The 21,642-nt window shown below is 45.4% G+C and overlaps 1 protein-coding gene, 1 long non-coding RNA gene and 1 other non-coding gene across 10 annotated transcripts; 1 reads left to right on the forward strand and 2 right to left on the reverse strand.

The window, feature by feature from the left end:
* Positions 1 to 340: 340 nt before the first annotated feature.
* On the reverse strand, positions 341 to 16,627 carry C20H17orf58 (chromosome 20 C17orf58 homolog). Of its 6 annotated transcripts, none has more exons than XM_060290950.1 (7): positions 16,473 to 16,627; positions 14,572 to 14,703; positions 6,822 to 6,928; positions 5,804 to 6,122; positions 2,976 to 3,512; positions 2,534 to 2,725; positions 341 to 1,868 (listed from the first exon to the last, which is right to left on the reverse strand). In XM_060290950.1, the coding sequence occupies exons 4-7, from the start codon at positions 5,877 to 5,879 to the stop codon at positions 1,678 to 1,680; spliced, it is 996 nt and encodes a 331-aa protein (XP_060146933.1). In that variant the 5' UTR covers positions 5,880 to 6,122; positions 6,822 to 6,928; positions 14,572 to 14,703; positions 16,473 to 16,627; the 3' UTR covers positions 341 to 1,677. The 6 variants fall into 6 exon arrangements, with proteins under 6 accessions (XP_060146933.1, XP_060146931.1, XP_060146934.1 ...); XM_060290948.1 differs by lacking the exon at positions 16,473 to 16,627 and adding an exon at positions 15,852 to 16,445; XM_060290951.1 differs by lacking the exon at positions 14,572 to 14,703 and having other exon boundaries at positions 6,822 to 6,925.
* LOC132594238 (uncharacterized) lies at positions 3,402 to 15,183 on the forward strand. Of its 3 annotated transcripts, XR_009560448.1 has the most exons (5): positions 3,402 to 3,552; positions 8,010 to 8,212; positions 8,882 to 9,946; positions 12,341 to 12,399; positions 14,585 to 15,183. It is a non-coding gene; the product is annotated as an uncharacterized lncRNA (long non-coding RNA). The 3 variants fall into 3 exon arrangements; XR_009560447.1 differs by having other exon boundaries at positions 8,010 to 9,946; XR_009560449.1 differs by lacking the exon at positions 8,010 to 8,212 and having other exon boundaries at positions 9,862 to 9,946.
* A 4,216-nt stretch (positions 16,628 to 20,843) lies between the features above and the next one.
* TRNAR-CCG (transfer RNA arginine (anticodon CCG)) lies at positions 20,844 to 20,916 on the reverse strand. Its single transcript has one exon. It is a non-coding gene; the product is annotated as a tRNA-Arg (tRNA).
* Positions 20,917 to 21,642: the final 726 nt, after the last annotated feature.

The following is a 21,642-nucleotide window of genomic DNA, read 5'->3' on the forward strand; positions in this document are numbered from 1 at the left end:
CTAACATCTGACCATCCAACTAATAATTTATCTATTTGGCCGTTTTGTAATTTTCCCCACCATGTTACTCAGGATCACCACTTAGCCATTTGACTTTTAAAAATTCGGCTTTGGTTTTTGTGATCGGTGCTACTTCTGTCTTCGTTAATTTTTATCCTAAAGAAAACTAACACAGAAGCTCTTCATTCACTGCATACTCTAATCTACTGCCAATGGTTTGTGTAGTAATGCAGTGGATTCCCAAGAAGTAATTCTAAGATAATTTTTAATAAGCTTGGGCACAACTCATTCTTGGCAAATACTCTAAAAAATCCCTCAGTTAGTGCTTTACCACGGCATAGTCAGAACCTCTCAACTTTTATTTTACCTCTTTGCCCCCTGTTTGGGACAAATAAGGTAACAGTATCTCCCGTCACAATCAGTTGTTACGTCTTACAGTCTCTCTGTGCTGTCCTGACATCCTGTGTGTATACAGTGCTTCTGTGAGGCCTTTAAAGACTGTGCCATTACAGACTAATGACACATCCTGAGCTCCAGAGTGAATCTCATCTGAGACCAAATGGACTGTTTTTGTCTCTTCAGTGGAGTTCTGCGCAGTAATCTTCAACCATGGATTATCAGTGTCTCTATTCACAGCGTTTCAAATTAAAGCACAGCTTGGTCTTCTGAAAAAAAATTGTTAATGTCTTTGTGGGCTGAGGTATAAAATCAATAATAAATTCAGTTCGTGATTAAATCTTTTTCAAGCCAACTGGGAAACGTTTAAAATTCACGTGCTTGCAAACCGTCATTAAATATTGGTTCCAGGGTTTTTGGCGTAAGTTTGAGAAATGCTTTTTCCCAAACCTTTTGGGGGCTCAGTGAGGCTGAAAAAACCAGGTGCATCCAAGATCTGATTTCACAGAAAGATTTACTGCTTTACAAACACAAACATGATACTTGGTCTTAATAGAAAAATGACATCAGATACACCCAGAATATGTTTGGTATTGGGATAGCTGCCAGTATGGCACAAAACATAGGATTTTAGAAGCAGGGAGGCATGAAAATAAACTGTATCTTATATTTTGGTACATCAGGAACACTTGTTTGAACAAACATTTGTTTGCTTGAATAAGCCCTTCAGTACTCTAAATGTAAAACTTTAATACTTGTCTCGGGCTCTGACTTTAGTGTTTGATCTAAATGTGATCTAAATGACATTTCATACGTCTGACTAGTGCACTTACTGTTATGTACAGAATTTAAAATGTGATGGTTTTAGTATAAAATTTGGTTTGATATATGATATAAACTATTCAAAATTGTATATTTAAAATCAAGGAAATGTTTTTGTGAACTATTTCTACTGAAGAATGTATTTAAATTAAAATAATTAAAAATAATCAACATGAAGCAGTGATCTGTTATCTGGACAGGTCAGTTATCTGAGCTTGTGTGAGTAACTGGCACACCAGTTGAATAACTTCACCACAGAGCTCAGAAGCATAACCATTTAAGAAGCATGTTGTAAAAAAGTGACAACTTGAAGATGAGAGTTGGCACTTTGCAACTAGTTCCTAAAGGAGCTGTGTGCCCTGTTCTAAAGGAAAATCCGATTGCTTAATGATAGGCCTTTCCCGTCTTGCTGCTGAATTCCAAGTCTCTTAGGATCCAGAAACGCCAGGCTGGTATGTTTCAAATGCACTGGGTGTGAATTGCCCCTTGCACTTGCCCATCCCTTTTCCGGTTAAATCTTTTCACATAGCTGCTGCTGCTCCTGAGAAGTCCATCTCCTGGTCGGAGGCGCCCTCTCAGAACCTGAAGCAGAGCTGTAGGTAGCTGCCTTCTCTTATGGTAGATGTGGCCCATCACAATATACCTGCTGCCTGAAAAAAAAAAAAAAAAAGCCAAAATATAAATTCATAGTTATCTTTCAAATACCACGTAACAATAAGAAAATGTAAGGCTTTTAAGAAATGCCTAAGCTTGAATCGCTTATCTTGCTGCACATGTTGAATCTCAGACATTTAAACCTCAGACAGCAGGTGGAAATAGCCTAGTGACCTTTATAAGATAATCAGATTACTCAGCCTGTAAACAGCCAGCACTAGAAACAAAGGTCCTAATCACAACAGTGCCAGCAGGATTTTACAGAGCACATCTCTAGAAAGACGTGGGAGTGGGCATTACCCGCCCGCCCCAAACACACACGCCCAGCAAAAGACGTCTCTAAACTCAGTTTAAAAAGCCCCTTAGGCATCCTGTCTGGCAACGGCGTTTCGTCATTCACTCCACTTGTCAACAAATATTGAGTGTTTGCTTTGTGCCAATCCACTCAGTTCCCATCTTTAACCGGAGGCGCTGATGGAATTTAAATCACAGAGTGGCCGGAATAATACCTGTCTTCTAAATTCTATTCATTTTAGAATAGCCCCCCCCCCAAAAAAAAAGGTACTGGGGTAACCGATAGAGACCGGGCTGTGGCATGTCAAAGTTACAATGGTGACATAAAGAACATATATAAAATGATCACTTAGATCAGTTTTAATACCAGGTTTAAATTCTGGGCATGGCTTATTGCAACTAGAGGAGTCTAGGGCTAATATGTGGACTCGGAAGAAAAACCCGTCCGGAGTGATGTACAGGCGGTTCATCTTGTACAGCCCGTCCCGGTCCACCAGCAGAGTCACCAGCCGGATCCCTGTACCGAGGACGTCCACATCATGCACGATTCCGTTGACTGCTGCTTTCAAAAAACAAAGAGTTTGGAGAAATGCATAGCACTCACATCCTCTTTCTCTCCCCAGTGCGTTTCTAACAAATCACGAAATAGTCCACACGGCTCTGGGGCCTGCAGGACCGAGTGGGTGGGTTTCTCTAGGGTTTGGTTTAAGGGTCCCGATGCACAGCCCGGCGCTCTCGGCTCGGAAAGGCTCGCCCCGCGGCCTGGGCTCGGCCGCCCGGGCCCGGGAGGAGCTGCGGGCGGGGCTCACCGAACTCGCTGGCGCAGTAGGACTCGCGCTCGTCCAAGTCCGCCCTGCAGGCGCGCGCGCAGGGCTCGGCGCCGAGCTCCGCATCCTCCCTCCGCTGGGGGCTGAGGCGCGGCGGCGGCGCGGGCGCGGGTCCCGGGGGCGGCGCGGCGGCGCGCGGCCGGTTGGGGTGGGCGGGACCGGCGGGGGCCTCGGCGGCGCGCGTGGAAGGCCGCGCGGCCGGGAGGCGCAGGGCCCGGGCGCGCGCGCGCCGCGGGGAGTCCTCCAGCGCGGGCACGCGGCGCGGCGACGCACGGTTCTCGGCCTGCGAGAGGCGCGGGCTCGGCGGGCCGGCGGGCGCGCGCGCGGCCTCCCGGAAGCCGGCCCGGTTCTCGGCGGCCGGCTGGGGCTTCCGGCGCCGCAGGTCGGACCAGGCGCGGGGAGCGGCCTCGGCTGCGCGCGGCCGCCGCGGAGTCTCGGGGACCGGCTGCGGCCGGGGCCCAGGCGTCTCCGCACTCGGGCCGCCGCCGGGGTCGGGCTTCCGGTTGTGGGGCGGCGAGGCTGTAGGGAGAGAAGAGGAGAGGCCGGGGAGGCCGTCAGGGTAGGAGAGGCCGGGGAGGCTGAGAGGAGAGGGAGGGGTGGGGAAAGGGGAGACTGAGAGGGGAGGGAAGGGGACGGGGGTGGGGGGAATGGGAGAGGCAGAGAAGAGAGGGGAGGGAGGCCGAGAGGCGGGGAGGGGAGGGGAGGCCGGGGAGGCTGAGAGAGGAGGGAAGGCGGGTAGAGATGAGGCTGTGGAGGGGAGGAGAGGCCGACAGGGGGGAAGAAGAAATGGCTCTGGGAGGGGAGAGGAGATGGGGGACAATGTAAACGTAGCGTACACCTGCGAGAGGCGACGTGGAGAGGGCAGCAGACATGGAAGTGAAGGAAAGAGAACGGGAGGGGGAAGAGGAAGGCGCCCCGGCTTGTGGTGAGCACAGGTTTCCTAGGCCCCAAGAAGACGGAGATGAGGGTCTTGCCCTCTAAGAATGAGGGCAACTAAGAATATTTTTCTCACCACATGGGAACATTTCATTTTGTTAAGGAAGCTTTGCAAATCAATAGCTTTTCAAATTACAACCACCTGTTTGTTCTAGGACTAAAGATAACTGACAACTTTGGTTAAATAACAAACTCTTTTGCCCTTTCTTTAATATATATGTAAACATCCGCCTTTTTGCTATGTACAGTTTGTTGAGAAAGTACCAAGAGCAAACCCCAGGGGGAAAGGTCTCCTATTACAGGTTCTCCTAATTGTTTAAGCGCCCCTGACAACAGAACTATTTGGTTTTCCCATCCGTGTTTACACTGTCATCTTGGTCTGTGCAGAGTCGAGCATCTGTGAGTGGATTTTTATCTGGCTTCTTGGACACCACTTAGTAGTAAACCACAGCTTAGAAGGAGGTTTAAAGCGTGGCTGGGCGCAGAGGCCCCTGGTTAAGTGTAAAAGCACCCGCATCGCTTACCCTGCCCGACCCCCACCGCTTCCCATGGTGGAGGAAAAGCTCCTAAATGGCAAATGGCATGAAAACAAATTTTTGAAATTGTTAGTGATTTTCCCCAGCTCTGCAGGCAGGTTGGTGAGCAAACTTCAGCAAGCTTAGAAGCTGGGCCAGTTTCCATGCCCAGTTACACAATATCACCTCCCCGTTTGCCTGGGTCCCAGTGCCCTCCAGACGGGCACAAGAGCCCATCTTTTTTTTTTTTTTCCCCTATTATTTTAACGGCTGGTTTTCAGCATTTCTCTCTGGCATCGAAGAGCTTGGTCTGCCCATTTGCAGTTCTTGCAACACTTCATTTGAAGTGATTTATCTTGCCAAATTGACAGTCTCCTTTAAAATCAGCTTTCACCCAGCAATAATAGCTGGTTATAGTTCATGTTTTTGCAGAGAGGTTGATTCTGGCTCATTATGTTCAAGGTTGCCCATACACAGCTGAATAAAGTTCTGGTGGATATCCAATTCCTGACTGTCAACTGTTGACCTCACAACTGCTTCCCCATTGATATCACCATCTGTTGTCATGGGAAAGATTGTCTGATATTTGGGTTAAATGCCACTGAAGTCATTCCATTTCCATGTGGAAAAATAACCCAAAGTAAATTACCCTGTAAGGTGCGGAAGCTATTTTTCCCAGAGATAGTGAATCAAACAGAACATCCAAATAAAAGCCAGACAAAAACACCTCCCCGCAGAGAACCTCTTATTTCTTCATTCCCTCAGTAATTTTCATCTCACGCATGAAATTTGTGTGTGTGTGTGTGTGTGTGTGTGTGTGTGTGTGTGTGTTTTAAAGACTCAGGTGTCCCAAGGCCATTGGTTGCGGCTGCAGGGAGAGGGGAGAAAGGTACGATTTCGGCTCCCTCCGCTCCCAGCCCCTGCGGGGCGCACCCAGCTCCTCGCATCGCCGGCGGGACGGGGACCCGGGCGCTGGGCGGACCCCGCGCTCCTCCGGGCGCCCGCCGCGTCCCGCGAGCCCGGCCCGCACGGCTCCCGAAAGGCGCGCCACGACCCCTTTTGACACTTTCCCTCCTCTGTGATGGAGCAACTACTTAACATGCAAAGTTTCTCCAGCCTGCCCGGCTCGCTCGAGATCATTTCAGTAGCTGAACAACTGGCTTCATTCCGATAAAGGCTGCCAAGACACACACAATCTTGGGGACACATTTTGCTCCTTTCGAACAGGAACACGGACCTGGAATCTCCTCTCTGGCAAACCCTGACCCCTTTCTCGTCCCGCCCTTCATCGCGCCCTCTCCCCAGCTCGCCCCCGGATCCCAGCCCCTCTCCCAGGGCTCAGCGTTTCATCGATCTTACCTTTTCTCTCCGCCACTGGGGCTTCGGGAGATGATCCAACGATCAAACAGAGGAGCCAGAAAGCTCTAGCTGTCATGTTTGTAGACACGGTTCCCAGGCTCTAAAACTGAGCCTGGGCTTTTGCTCTTTCTCTCCCCCCACCCCTTCTCCACCCCCCCACCCCCGTTCATGCTAATGAGGGGCAGCCTTTGGGGAAACGGGAATCACTCACTGAACAGACCATTGGAACAAAACCGAGCTGCAGGGATTTCTCCCACCTCCTTAGGGGGATGAGCACGTGGCCTCTCAAAGTTGTCCCTGGGAACGTCTGTCCTGCGATCTGTGGGCAATGAAAGCATCAAAACCTACACTTTAAACCCGTATGGGTTTGCGGGCCGAGGTTGGGTGGAGGAGAGGGTGGGGTGACCAGTGGAGAGAAGAAGGATGTTGAGGGGCTGAGGGACAGGGTGGGGGAGTGTGAGTGATAGGGAGATTTGTCTAGATTAAGTCAACAACAAATAGGCAAATTAGAGCTTAAGACAGTTTGGGCTTGTGGAAAGGAGGAGATTCCAGATGACAGAAAATTCATCCCAGATTGTCTCAGGGATTCTGAGAGGAACCAAGTCACTACATCCTAGGTCTGGTTACACTGTTTTACTATATATACAATATTTATATTCTAGAATCAGAAAGGAAAAAAGCCTCAGTAAAATAGCTTTTCTTTTCCCTCCCCCTGTCCGCAGTTGAAATTGGTAGCAGGTTGGCTAGATTCATTAAGCCCAGGCGAATGCCTTTTACCCACCAGGAGCTAGAGAATAAAAAAGTAAAAATCCTTCCCAGCTCTCTAATAATGGCTCATTTCCTCAAGAAAGGTGGATTTTTTTTCTTTCTAAGAAAAACTCATTCACTACTTAGGTCTGAATTCTTGAAATGGCTCTGTATATTTGTCCTGAGCTAAGGACACTGTCCCTCAGACTGAACAGAAACAGCATTCACCAAAGGGGGAAGTAAGCTCACCATAGTAAACCCACAGTCTTACCGACATGTATCTCATTTCAACAGCTTCAAATCCAGAAGGAAGGGGAAATGCATTGAGATGAAGGCATTTTTATCTGAAGCACATGAGCCAACAGTGAGATGCAACTGCTAAAAGAAAGAACAAACTTTTGCTGCACTAATATCTTATGTCTCAAAGATAATAGTGCTAGTGGACCGATCAGTTTTGGGGCGGGGGGGGGGGATCATGTTTTCAAGAAAGACACTGGAAAGCTAGAAGGAAAACAACTGGGTGGTGAGAGGGCTGGAATCCATCATGGTCAAGTTCTTTTGGAGGAACTGCGAATAGGCAGCCTAGGCACAGAAAAACATTTGTTATATTTTGGGAAAGAACCAGTAAGTAGAAGTTATGAAGCGACAGATTTAATTTCAGTTTAAGAAACAATATTCTAACAACTGAGATCTCCAAGAAAGCAGGCTGCTTTGAGGTGTTGTGACAATGAGGTCCTGGCCATTGGGGGTATCCAAAGAGAACGTGACTCGGGGATACTGTAGAACAGGTTCCTGAATTCAGTGTGTGTTGGTTTGAGGGATGTGGTGAGATAAATGTGTTCTAGGGAGGAGTTGGCTGTCTAGTCACAGGCTGACAATATGTTGGAGGGGGTCACTGTGTCTGTAGTCTGGTTCTCAACTTTCCTCAGCTTGAAACTCAGTTTTGTCAATGGATTAGATTTGTGGGACCAACTCACGTTAACCAAACTCATAAAAAGAAGATGTATAAACCAGAATGTCACTTATTAATTTGTAATAGGATATAGCAAAGGTGATTCAGAGGTCTAATTATTAATCAGGAGATTGCCTGTTGAGCACTAAATCAAATTGCTGTTGAAGGTGGGCTAATTTTCCCTCATTTGAGTTTTAGAGGAGCGAATTCTCTGTTTCCTCCAAAAGAGTATATCTCTTCAGTCACTGCAAGGCTTGGGTACACCAGAGTCAGTATCTCCAGATTCTGGCCAAGACCAAAAAACACTGTGAAATTCGTGCTTTGGGGTTTATAATTTATAGATGTCCTTAGATCCCCTTCTTTCACATACTCTTTAAGTCAAGTGGAATGAAATTAACTAGGCTTAAGCTTTCTCAGTTACAACCGGATCTCAGACATAGCTGCCTGAGATAATATTCAGGTCACCCAGATCCAGTTTGGGGTGTTCCCAAAACTCTTCTGTTGCAGGAATGTTGTGAATGCCCTGAAGCCCACACCCTGAAATGTAGAGGCAGAGAGCTGACTGGAAGGCTCCTAGAGGCTCCCAGGGTGGCACCAGCCTGGAAGAACTTGCCAGGGTCCAAGGCTGCATCTTGGGCAGCACATGGCTTGCAGGAGCAGAAGCCATATTCATGGTGGAAAGCACAGAGAGCTCGAAGAGACTGAACTATGTAAGTCAGAATGCCACTTTATTAATTTACAACAAGAAATCGACTCAGGCACACCTGCAGGCTCGTGTCAGCCTGGCTAGCGTTCTCTTTCTAAAAACAAGTCACCTGGGAAGCCAAATTACCATCAGAGTGCTTGGTAATATAAGCCAGAGCACAGGGAATTCGTCCTACAATTGGAATGTTTAAAGGTATTTGTTTCTCATAACCTAATATGTCCACCTTTACATGCCTATCTTCCACATGTCAGGTGGAAGAACCTAAGAGCCTAATTGCCTTCCTCTCCCCTGCCAATTTCTGGCATTTTGAGTGTATCTTTCTGCTTTACAAATAATTGTTGAGCATCTACTCTGTGTTGTATAGTAAAGGATTTGTGCCAGGTTCCTGGCATGGAGCTTCTAACTCTTGGAATCTCCCAAGTGATGGAAGCGTCTTAATGATTCACGAGCTTCCTGGATCACACCTGAGTTTATGCTAATGCAGTGACTCTTGGAGGGCCCCTTGATAGCTTAGGGCTGGGAGCTGGTCATCAGAAAGACCAACCATGTAATTAGAGGGTTGGGACTTTGAGCCTGTCTGACCTCCAGGGGGCGGAGAGAGGCTGGAGATTGGGTTCAATCAGATGGTCAATGATTTAATCCATCATGCCTGCTTAATGAAACCCATTGACAGCTTCCTGGTCCGTGGAGCTTCCTGGTCAGTGACCACACTGATGTGCTAGAAGGGTGATGCACTGTGATCCATGGAGAGAAAACCCTGAAGCATCTGGGACCCTCCCAGATCTTGCCCCATGTGTCTCCTCATTTGGCTGGGTCTGATTTGTTCCTTTATAATAAAACTTTGATCGTAAGTAGAGCACTTTCCTGAGTTTTGTGAGTTGTTGTAGAGAATTATCAAGCCTGAGAGGGATCTTGAGAACCCCCTAGATTTATACCCAGCTGTCTGAAATGAGGGCAGTCTTGTTCTGGGTCATCTGCCCTTTAACTAGTGAGGCCTGCGCTAACTCTGGATGGTTACTGTCAGAATTGAATTGCAGCCCACCACTTGGTATCAAAACACTATGTGCCCCGGGAATTCCCTGGCGGTCCAGTGGTTAGGACTTGGTGCTTTCACTGCCAGAGCCCAGGTTCAATCCCTAGCTGGGGAACTAAGATCCCACAAGCTGCGCAGCACGGCCAAGGAAACACAAAAACAAAGAAACGCCATGTGCCAGGCGTTTTAGAAGCTGGAAATACCCGTCGTCATCATCTTTCTTCAAAAAGAGTACAATACTGTTGCTCTGGTTCCCATTAGGTAAATTAGGGTCATGTTCTAGTTCGAGTTCAGGACCATCCTGATTGGGGCCGAGGTCTCCCCAGATTCTTCAGGCTTTCACAGATAGCTGCTAGGTTTACTCCTACAGGCACCAGGCTAGGTCCTGGAATACTGGGACATAAATCCTCCCCTCAAGTGGCTGACAGACTGCTGTGGGGAATAACGTTCCATTATAGTGTTAAGTGCAATATTAAAAGGCTACAGGAGACATCACATAAACTCTGGTTTGAAGAATGACTGGGACGCACCAGATAGACCAAGGAGGGCAGGCATTGCAGGCTGAGACAACAGCACATGCAATGGCACCAGGGTACAAGAGAGCATGTGCATCTACCCAGGCCCGGGAAGCATGACGGCACACTAGGGAAGGAGCCCCAATGGGGGAAGATGCTGAGAGCCTCGATGCCCTATAGATGGACCATGGTAAGTAGCTGCTTTTTATTTTTTAATTTTATTTATTTAACTTTTAAAATTTATTGGCCATGCCACTCGTCTTGTGGGATCTTAGTTCCCCGACCAGGGGTCGAACCCAGGCCCTTGGCAGTGAAAGCACCGAGTTCTAACCACCGGACCTCGAGGGAATTTCCTAAGTAGCTGCTTTTTAATTCTTGATTTTGTTTTCCTATCACTCTACGTTACTGTAATGAAAAATTTGGAAAATAAAAATAAAGTAGACACAAGAACTACCTCCATCAATCACTTCCATGGTGGCACAGTGGTTAAGAATCTGCCTGCCAATGCAGGGGACACGGGTTCGATCCCTGGTCTGGGAAGATCCCACATGCGCGGAGCAACTAAGCCCATGCGCCACAACTACTGAGCCTGCACTCTAGAGCCCGCGGGCCTCAACTACTGAGCCCACGTGCCACAACTACTGAAGCCCGCGTGCCTAGAAGCCCGTGCACTGCAACAAAGAGTAGCCCCCGCTCACCGCAACTAGAGAAAGCCCTCCTGCAGCAACCAAGACCCAACGCAGCCTTAATTAATTAAGTAAAGGAAAAGAAAAAAAACAACAATCACTGCAATGTTCCCATGTTTTTCCTTCCAGGTTCTTTCTTAGATACCATTTCACACAGATGACATCAGAGGACCAACACTATTTTGGATCCTGTGTTGTTCACATGACACCATGACAAGGGCACTTCCCCATTTCACCTGTCATGTATACAATTTTGTATTCAATGAAAATTAAAATATTATAACAAACTCTTTGTAGATACGGAATCTCATAAGTCCATAATATGTTCTCATTTAGACAAACCATCATTTGTGAACATTTTAGGCTGTTTTCAATTTTTGCTGTTGTAAAACGTTCCATGTCACCGTTAACAAAGGAATGAACGTATTGAGACATATTGAAATACTCTAGAGCAGGGTTTCTCTATCTCGGCACTATTGACATTTTGGGCAAGATCATTCTTTGTCATGCATTGTTAACCGATATATCTGGCTTTATCTACTGGATACCAGTAGCGCCCCCCCACCTCCAGTTGTGACGATCTAAACTGTCTCCAGACATTGCGATGTCTCCTGGGGACAAAATCGTGAACCATAATCATTGCTAGGCAGCAATGAAATTAAATGAGCTACAATTACGAAAGCAAAGTAATCATGAATCTCATAAACATGATATCAAGTAAAAGAAGTCCGACGCAAAAGACTATATACTATATAATTTCATTTCTATAAATTCACAAATAGACAAAATTAATCTATGGAGTTAAAAGTCAGGTTATGGTTATCCTGGGGATGGGTAGTGACTGGAAAGAATACAGAGGGGGAGGTGTTCTGTGGTGTTTAAGTGTTGTATAGTTTGATCTACTAAATTTTTTTAAAAAATTATTTTTGGCTGTGTTGGGTCTTCATTGATGCTCATGGGTTTCTCTAGTTGCCTCGAGCAGGGGCTACTCTTCCTTGTGGTGCACGGACTTCTTATTGCAGAGTGCACAGGCTCTAGGCTCTCAGGCTTCAGTAGTTGTGGCATGCAGGCTCTGTAGTTGTGGCTCATGGGCTCAGTTGCTCTGAGGCCTGTGGAATCTCCCCAGACCAGGGATCAAACCCGTGTCCGCTGCATTGGCAGGTGGATTTTTAACCACTGTGCCAACAGGGAAGTCCCTGATCTATTAATTTTTGATATCTTAAATAAGAAATGTTACTGTTGGGACTTCCCTGGTGGTCCACTGGTTAGGGCTCCCCGCTTCCACTGCAAAGGGCAAGGGTTCAATCCCTGGTCGGAGAATTAAGATCCCACATGCCATAAATAAATTTTAAAATGTTTAAACATTTAAAAAAAGAACAAATTGTTCTTAAAAAAAAAAAGAAATGTTACTGTTTATATGGTTGAATCTATTGGTTATTTTTTTGTGATGTCTTCCATCCATTTATAAAAGCTTTTAAAATGTATATGAGTAATGCATATTCATAGCAGAATAATTAGATATTACAGTTAAGAAAAAAGAAAAAAATCAACTATAATCCTATTGTCTAAAAAAAACTACTATAAATATTTTGATGGATCAATTTCCAGACTTTTGGGAATTCCGTGGCAGTCCAGTGGTTAGGACTCCTCACTTTCACTACTGAGGTCCTGGTTCAATCCCTGATCGGGGAAAAAAAATCCGGCAAGCAGTGCGTTGCGGCCAAAAAAATAATAAAGCTCAGAAACTTTCCAGACTTTTCTCCTATACATATATGTACATGTAAATATGTTATATAACTTCTTTATATAAAAAAGGGAACATGGTATATACATATTTTATGACATGGTTTTAAATTTTTTAATGATATGGTAACGTCTTTTCATTTCAATAAATATAGGCTTCCATGATGATTTTTAATGACTGAATTCCTAGACTATTACATTGCTGAGTCAAAAGGTATGAAAATTTCAATCTTTTTACTATGTATTGCTGAATTGTTCCCCAGATATGTATCAGTTTACACTGACCATCAATCAGTGTAGGTGTGTAATAATGAGTATTTCTCCACATTGGAATAGCAAAGCATCATTATTTGGTATTCTTTCTGTTCTGAAGAATTGTTTTCTTTTTTTTTTTTAAGATTTCTCTTTTCTAAAAATTTACATTTCTTTGATTGCTGGTGACATTGTACATTTTTTCATAGATTTATTAGCCATTTGGATTTCTTTTGTTAATAGCCTCTTCATATTCTTTGTCTATTTATTATGAATGATCAGATTTTCCTTTATGATTTTAAGAGCTATTTATAGCTTCAGAATTTTAACCCTTTGTCCATTATATATATTGGAAATATTTCTTCACAGAATTTCATTTGATATTAAGCTTTTTAGTGATTTTTTGGCCATATAAATTTAAAATTTTGTATAGTAAAATCCATCAATCTTTTTTTTTTTTTTTTTTTTTTTTTTTTTTTTTGCGGTACGCGGGCCTCTCACTGTTGTGGCCTCTCCCGTTGCGGAGCACAGGCTCCGGACGCGCAGGCTCAGCGGCCATGGCTCACGGGCCCAGCCGCTCCGCAGCATGTGGGATCTTCCCTGGGCCGGGGCACGAACCCATGTCCCCTGCATCGGCAGGTGGACTCTCAACCACTGCGCCACCAGGGAAGCCCTATCTTTTTTTCCTTTATATTTTCTAACTGGTTTTGGAAGGTGTGTAGAATAGGTACTGATTTGTGTATACCCATATTTATTGCTTATATCCCAATATGTGTATATACAATAATATTTCAAATATTGTCCATAGATTCCCTTGGGTTTTCCCAGTAGAAAACTGTATAATTTATAAATAATGATATTTTACCTCTTCCTCTCAAATATTTATAAAACTTTTGTATTGCATTGATGAGAACTTTACAAACTGTTGCATAATATCAATCATAGTCATCATCTTTGCTTTATAGGTATTTCTCATTTACAGGGAACACCTCAAATGTTTCACTTTCAAATGGATAAGACTTCATTTTGCTTCAGATACATCCACATTTCATCCTGGGAATCTGACAAATATTACTATTCTTTTGTTACTTTCTTAATACTGATTTTTTTTTTTTTTTTTTTGCGGTACGCGGGCCTCTCACTGTTGTGGCCTCTCCCGTTGCGGAGCACAGGCTCCGGACGCGCAGGCCCAGTGGCCATGGCTCACGGGCCCAGCCGCTCCGCGGCATGCGGGATCCTCCCGGACTGGGGCACGAACCCGTGTCCCCTGCATCGGCAGGCGGACTCTCAGCCACTGCGCCACCGGGGAAGCCCAATACTGATCTTTTGATTGTGTCTTCCACGTATTTTATCTTCTCACTCATCATTTTTATCAATTTATCTTTTTCCTTTTCATCCTGATTTCATTTTCAGTAGCATCAACTATGCATTTGGCTCCTTCCAATAAGGAATTTAATCCTAAGAAATTATTATTAGTTAGTTCTTTTTTGTTGTTCATCCTATTGTTCTTTCATCTGAGTCTACTCCCTGCTTGTAATTTCCTGATTCACAAGGACCATTTCTTATGCTTTTGTGAAAATGTCTGTTTCTTGAAATTGTCTTCGGGAATCTTTGTCATCATTAATTGAGCTTTGTCTTCCTCTGAGCATTTTTAAGGGGAAAATAACATTCAGAAAGCTATTGAGGGACTTCCCTGGTGGTCCAGTGGTTAGGACGCAGCACTTTCACTGCTGTGGGCCCGGGTTCAACCCCTGGTCGAGGAACTAAGATCCCACAAGCCGCAAAGGTGGCCAAAAAATAATAAAGAAAAAAGAGAAAGCTATTGAAAATAATATAATGAATACCTGCATAAGCATGACCCAGTTTCCCAGTTTTATCAACTCTTAATAATTTTTTCCATATTTGCTTCATTTTTTTTAATGTTAAAATATTACAGATATAGTTAGTGGTAGCCAGTCTCCAGGATGACTGGTCCCCGGTGATCCCTACTTCCTGGTATTCACACCTCGTGTAGTTCCTTCCTACTACAAGTCCCCTGTAGTTGCAGCAGGACTCGTCAGAGTGACCAATAGCATATGGAAAAAGTGATAATATACACTTCCAAGACTAGGTTACAAAAAGACTGAACTCTCACCTCTTTCTTTTAGATCGTTTCCTCTGGGGGAAGCCAGCTGCCGTGTTGGGAGAACCCTCAGGCAGTCTGTGAGAGGCCCACAGCAAGGAAGCAACTGAAGTCTTCATCCAACAGTCAGTGAGAAGCTGAGGTCTACCAACAGCTAGTAAGTGAGCCTGAAGGCAGATCCTCTCCCAGTTGAGCCTCCAGATAAGACTGCAGCCCCAGTGCAGAGCTTGACTGAAACCTCCCCCTGAGACACCTGAACCACCCGGTAAACCTCTCCCAGATTCCTGGCCCAGAGAAAGTGTGAGTAATAATGTTCATTGTTTTAAGCTGCTAAATTTTGGGGTAATTCGTTTTGTGGCAATAAATAACTAACACACAGTTGAAGACCCCTTAGGCTCCTCCCTCATCCAATTTCTTTTCCTTCCCAGAGGTAATCATTATGCTGAACTTGGGGTCTCTACCATTCTCCTGGATGTTTTTCCTACTATGATTTTGTCAACTATGGTAAAAAGATATCTTATAAATTAATGTTGAGGGGTTTAAAAATTATAATTACAAATTTTGGAATGTTCCATATAAATATGCAATTGTAGTTCAATAAATCATCTCTGAAATGAATAATAAAATCGGGAAATCTCTCCCTTCTTAATTTGGGAACTGCCTTGTCTAATATTACAATGAAATGTAAAGGAAAATCTATTGTTAATAAAAATAATAATAGCTGCCATCTACTGAGCACGTTCCAAGTATTAAATCTTTGTATAAACATATGAGCTTATACTTTTATTATCCCAGTTTAGGGATAAGAGAAAGGTTAAGTAACTTGCCCAAGGTTATACAGCTAGTAATTAATGGATTCCAAAGCTATTAGCTACTACCAGTGCTATTTATATAAGGTAGAAATTAAAGAGAAGGGAAAAGATCCAATTCACATAAATGTAGCTGTTAGAAGGTTCCTCTGCAAATGGCCATGAGGTCTAAGTTGATCATCTTAACTGCCTTCTTCCATCATTTATTCCCTGTTCCTCCTACCCTCAGCTGGGCAGGGGTCTATGCCTCGTAAGGAGACTCAAAACTTTTCTCCTGTAGGACCTGAGTTCTTGGTGGTCCTGTCTTTATTGGATTGCTGTACTCTCCCATTAACTGGGTCTTTGGGACAAGGGCACACTAAGATGTGCCCCCCAGTGAATCCTTGGATTCCAGACATTTCCTCTTTCCTCCACTAAGTAGCAGACCGTTTTCCCGTTGGTAATCACATCGTTCACCAAGGCTTAGTTCAGGGACTGTCATACCTGGGGCTGCTATAACAAAGTACCACAGCCTGCATGGCTTAAACCACAAACATTCATTTCTCATAGTTCTGGGGCTGGAAGGCTGAGATCAGGGTATCAGTATGGTTGGGCTCTGGTGAGAGCTCTCTTCCTGGCTCCCAGATGGCTGCCTTCTTGCTGTCTCCTCACACGTCGGAGAGAGAGAGACAGACAGACAGAGTGCAACAGAGAGACAGAGAGAGACAGAGACACAGAAAGGGCTCTGGACCCTTCTTCGTTTTATAAGGACACTAATCCCATCCTGGGGCTCCACCCTCCTGACCTCATCTAAAAGCCTCACCTCCTGATACCATAACACTGTGGCTTCTACCCATCGATTTGGGGGTAACATAAACATTCAGCTCATAACAGTGACTGCCCCCCTTCTCTGCCTATTGATTCAGCAGCCTGAGGAGTCCCAGATGGCCAAGGGGCAGCCTCAGATCCAATTGAATGGGGCCATGATAGTATTTCCTGGCCTAAAGATCTCTCCACCGGGCACTAGAACCTCTAGACCCACTGAGTCTCAGATCACTGTCAAGGAAAGCAAAAAGATTCTTCCAGGGAATTATTAGGGGTCATAGTGGGAGAAGCCACCCCTACCTCCTCTCCTTGGTTCCTGGACCTGCGCATTCTGGCTGTGTCTAAGTCCAGGAATGGTCGTGCTAGCAGAAGCCTTGCAGGCAAAGAAGACAAATCCATGCCCAGAACACGTGTCTGTCCCTGTGAGGACGGGACGCTGTCCGCACATCCCAGTCTTACTGCAAACAAGGGATTATTGTTTTGCCTGTCAGGGTGCGACCCTCCCCTTGGAGAAGCGCCCTCTGCTGGCATTTCCTAAGATCTGCGTCCATGAGCATCCTCTTCTAATTGGTATCTATCCGTGTTGGTTCCTCACTGCTTTTGGTAGCCCTTTCTTCTCCTTTTATTTGAGGAGTTGCAGATATCTCCTAGTTTCATTGATGGTGTTGTTTGTGGTTCTGCTTCTCATTCCCCTTGTGCTTTTGTAGGACTTTTCGAGAGGAGTGGAGAAAAATGGCAACTTTACTGTAGTTTTTAATACTGAAATCTGGTAAAATTTAAACGTATGATCACTCTGAATGTTAATATCATTGGCTTGTATTTTAATATTAATTCTGGTGTACTTTCTGACATTCTTAAATGAGTTTTGAAAAATTGGACTAATACAATACTAATATTGTACCCTTTGACCCACTCCTCACGTTGCCCCTGAGATTGCTTGGGGACAAAGGAAAAATGATAAAAAAGGGGACAATTAGTAAGGCCCTAAAATGTTTTTCATGAGGTCCATCAATAATATAGTCATACCATCCCTGTTTGTCAAGCTTCTAAGGCAGTTCCTAGACAAGGGGCCAGATGATTCTTTGTTATGGGGCTAACCTGTGCATTGTAGGATGGCAAGGTTACCAGGTCTGCCCAGAAGTGCAGAAGGCTAAACGAGTGTTATCCCCAATACCTGCCACCCCAGTCTTAATCAGTGGTGGAAGAACGGTCTCAGAACTGTCTCAGTGGGCCATTTAAGTTTAATAGTATGAGCCTGGTTGATGATAACAATGCATCGTAAAACTTTCAGACGGAAGGGAGAACGTTTTGTGGACCGTGTGTGTGTGTGTGTATGTGTGTGTGTGTGTGTGTGTGTCTGTGGCAATTTTAAGTTATTAGTTCTTAAAATCAGAACTTTTTAATGGAAGCAACTGGACCAAAAATGTGTCAGAGGATTTTGAGACTCATTAAAACAAAGCTGAATGAGAAAAAAAAAACAACCAGTCTACATCACCTAAAATCAACAGTCATGGTGGAACAATTAATATGGAATACTCAAAATAAAATGTACAACGTTTGTGCTGAGGATAGGTGCCGGTGTTTTGCATGGCTAGTTAGCATTCATGCCTCTTTTTCTTTTTACGGAATTACCTCTTCCCCTTTTAGGGAAGAATTGGTGGGAGGGTGATTCCTTTGTGGCCCCATGAATCAACGGGAGAAAGTTGGGCCAATTGTAAGCTTTTCCTGGGAAACTTGACTCTGGAGCAAGTGACCCTAGGATGAAGAAAACTATCAGAGGCACTTACTGCAGGTCTAGCTGCGTGACAAGGGGCAATGATGGCAGCAGTGGTGGCCTCCTGACAATTGTCCCTGGCTCTGAGAGTCACTGTGCTTCCAGCTTCTTGCTTTTGGGGGTCCATTGGTGTGTCCTTATTCTGGCTGGTTCCCACGACTGGTCCTCCGGTTTTGCCCCCCTGTTTAGTAAGCACTTCCCTTCCCCATGTCTTTCCAATGAATTCTCATTTGCTTTGCTTGGGTTGGGCTGGTTTGTTTCCATTGTTGGAAACAAGACGGAACTAGCAAAGGAGATTGAGAAATTGACTGGAGAACTGAGAAAAAACACTTTTTTCTGGAAGCCTGGGAAAAGGGTGTGTTTCAAGAAGAAAGGGCCGGAGGCTTCCCTGGTGGCGCATTGGTTAAGAAGCCGCCTGCCAATGCAGGGCACATGGGTTCAAGCCCTGATCCAGGAAGATCCCACGTGCCGTGGAGCAACTAAGCCCGTGCGCCACAACTGCTGAGCCTGTGCTCTAGAGCCTGCGAGCCACAACTACTGAGCCCACATGCCGCAACTACTGAAGCCCGCGTGCCTAGAGCCCGTGCTCTGCCACAGTAGAAGCCACCACAATGAGAAGACCGCAAACCGTGATGAAGAGTAGCCCCTGCTTGCCGCAACTAGAGGAAGCCTGTGCACAGCAACGAAGACCCAACGCAGCCAAAAATAAACAATAAATAAATAAAAAATAAAATGAATTTCAAACTTCAGGTCAAAGTCAAGCAAGAAAATGACTGAAAGGTATTTCTTAAATTTGCCAATTAAGAGGTCCCTCTCCAGGAGGAGTGTGGCCGGCGACAGAGGAATGAAGAGAACATGGCAGGTGGAGGGAAGGAGACCCTGGGGACTCAGGAGCCGCCCTTGAGGCAACCTGAATGCATGGAGGGAGGTGCCCAGGACTCATGCCAGGTGCCCAGGACCAAGGGTGAGCTTTTAAGGACTGGAGAATCTGTAGAATGTTTGAGGCTCAAAGGAAACAGCCAGTAGAGGCAAACGAAAGACATAGTCAAGGGGGGGAATTAACGGGCTTCCACCTTCTGAGTGTTTACTAAGTGTCAGACAAGTTTCCTGAGGAGAGAGGGGTTCAAAGCAAAATCAGAGGGAGGGACTGGCCTGGGACTGGAGGAGAGACATCTCTTCATGTGAGACAGAAGAGGGAAAACACGGAGGAGATGATGGAGGTGAGGGAAGAGGAAAATGTGGAATTTGCATGGAATGACTTGAATGTGGGGTGTTCAGTAGGCATTGACTTCAGCCAAATGAACTATGGTGAATGAGTCACAAAACATCTGCCAGAGAGAAGGAGCTGGGCTGAGAGGAGAGGCTGTAGGAGAGAAATGAGGTGGGAGGGTGAGCTTGCTGGAGGCTGAGCAGGCCAGTCAGAAGCCCAGAGAGGGGAGGACGTGTGAGGAGTTTGTCCTGCCCAGTCCTCAGGCTGAGTATTGTGTACGAGAGCAATCTTGCCTTTGGACCACAGAGACATTGTCACTCTCCGTTGTCCCCAGATGCTGCCTACAGGTAGGAGGCAGGAGACAATGCAGCTCCGATTTTTTGAGCACCTACTGTAGCAAGGACCTAATGTGGCCGTCAGCGCTGAGGTACCAAGAATGCAGCTGGAAATTATGTCCTGGGCTTATTTATTTGTTAATGTGTTCCGGTTTTTAAATTCAGCCCTACATTCCTAATCTTAAAAAAGGTGGGGGGCGCTTCCCTGGCGATCCAGTAGTTAAGACTCTGCGCTCCCAATGCAGGGGGCACGGGTTTGATGGGTGGTCTGGGGAACTAAGATCCTGCACGGTGTGGCCAAAAAAGAAAAAAGAAGGGTTGGGGGTAAAGGTATCAGCTAAATTTCCCCATTGATTGTTTAGGGGTTCTTTCTCTAATAAATTTTAATTTTGGAATAATTTCAGATTTACATGGCAGTTGCAAAGATAGAACAGAGGGCTCCCATATACCCTTCACTCAGTTTCCCCTGATGCTAACATCTTATATTACCATGTACACTTGTTACAACTAAGAAATCAACATTGGCATACTCTTCTCTTGGTAACTAAACTCCAGAATGTATTCGGATTCCACTGGTTTTTCCACTAACGTCCTTTATCTTTTTCAGACTCAAATCCAGGATACCACATCGCACTTAGTATTTAAGTTGTTTTTCAGAAGTAGGACTTATTCCTCGATATTCCTCTTGTACAAGTTTTAGAAGAAGAGTTTAAACTTTTCAAGCTAGTCAACTGAACCAGTCTGACAAACTTAAACTCTGATTGTATTTCTTTTATTACAGTAATTTGCAAATTAAATACACACACACACACATACAAACCTTATGTTCCAACTACAATTTGTTGTTCATTATACTTTAGGGGCAGAAACCATAAATTATATTTATTGTATTTGTATGTTTTAGCACAGATAAAAACACAGTTGCTTATATATTCTCCTTAGTACTGGAAATAAATGTTTGGACCCAGCACAGTTGAATCTGCTCACACACCCCTTGGGATAAGAATGGGGAGGAAGTTTTGCATGTGTGGCTGCCCATGATGAAACCCATTTTTAAAAGATAGAAAAAGAAATGATGCCATCTGTCCAGTTGGCAGTTGCTGTTTCCTAAGGCTTTTCTCTTTTAAAGATCAGTATAAACTAAGCAAGAGTAAATGCTCCCCTTTTGGGTCAGATTTTAGCTTTCACTTGCAAGGTCTCAATTCCAGTGCTGTTAGAACTCGGAGATGCATTTCCTAATTTGTAAATAGGATAGCCCTCGAGATCGCTGTAGAGAAAGCGAAATTACGACATTTCAAAATCTACTTTTGAGCTCATCAGGGCGTTTCTCTCCATCAAAATTAATCTCCGTGCGACCCAGATGGGACTCGAACCCACAATCCCCAGCTCCGGAGGCTGATGCCTTATCCATTAGGCCACTGGGTCACCACGGGATCCGGGTTCTCACACCGTCCCCTTACGCAATGCCATCATCGCGCACCGCCCTCGCGCTCTGCGGCCTCCCTTCCGGCGGTGTGTGATTTGGGAGCCGCCCCCAGTGCCTGCAGCACGCGCCTGCGCACTCCTGCGCCCTCGACCCGTCCCGCCGCCAGAGCCTCCGCGCGCATGCGCAGGATCTGCCCCACCCCATTGCCCTGGTACTGCGTGGCCCGCACGCGGGCGGCTTTGGGTGTCTCTGGGGGAGCTGTTTCCTCTTGGGTTTTCGGAAGGGTCTCAGTCCTGGCAGTATACTAGGCGCACTTGGTGGGCGGGGGAACTCTAAACAAAATTCCAATGCTTGGACTCTCCCCGTTCTAATTCTATTTACCAGGGCGGTCCCGGGCCTCTGCATTTTGCAGAGTTCCTGCGACCTTCTTCTGGGGTGAGGTCCTACCGCATCCCCCCAACCTTCCCGTCCCTAACAGCTCCCTCCTTCCCTTTTTTCCCCTGCATTTATTCAAAGTACGTTAATTGGATAACATTATGTGCTGGAAGCTGTTGGGAGTTTGCAGGGTGAACAGGCTTTTCTTCAAATCTGCCCTTCTCCCCCACTCACCTACAAACATTTTTCTCCCCATCTCTTCTTTCCCTCCGAATTGAAGGGAAAATAAATATAACGAGGTCCCTAAATACAAAATAATACGAATTTTGTTTTGTTTTTATCCTAAAGCT

The sequence above is a fragment of the Globicephala melas genome, chromosome 20 (assembly GCF_963455315.2).
Source record: "Globicephala melas chromosome 20, mGloMel1.2, whole genome shotgun sequence".
In the NCBI taxonomy this organism is placed as follows: domain Eukaryota; kingdom Metazoa; phylum Chordata; class Mammalia; order Artiodactyla; family Delphinidae; genus Globicephala; species Globicephala melas.

What these genes read in the sequence shown, in the direction of transcription:
- C20H17orf58 (XM_060290951.1), bottom strand. Translation starts at nt 5,879, where the DNA reads ATGACAGCTAGAGCTTTCTGGCTCCTCTGTTTGATCGTTGGATCATCT. An exon ending in CCCAGTGGCGGAGAGAAAAG is followed by an intron (nt 3,513 to 5,803) that starts GTAAGATCGATG and finishes CTCTCCCTACAG; the next exon opens with CCTCGCCGCCCCACAACCGG. An exon ending in ATGCCCAGAATTTAAACCTG is followed by an intron (nt 1,869 to 2,533) that starts GTATTAAAACTG and finishes TTTTTTTTTCAG; the next exon opens with GCAGCAGGTATATTGTGATG.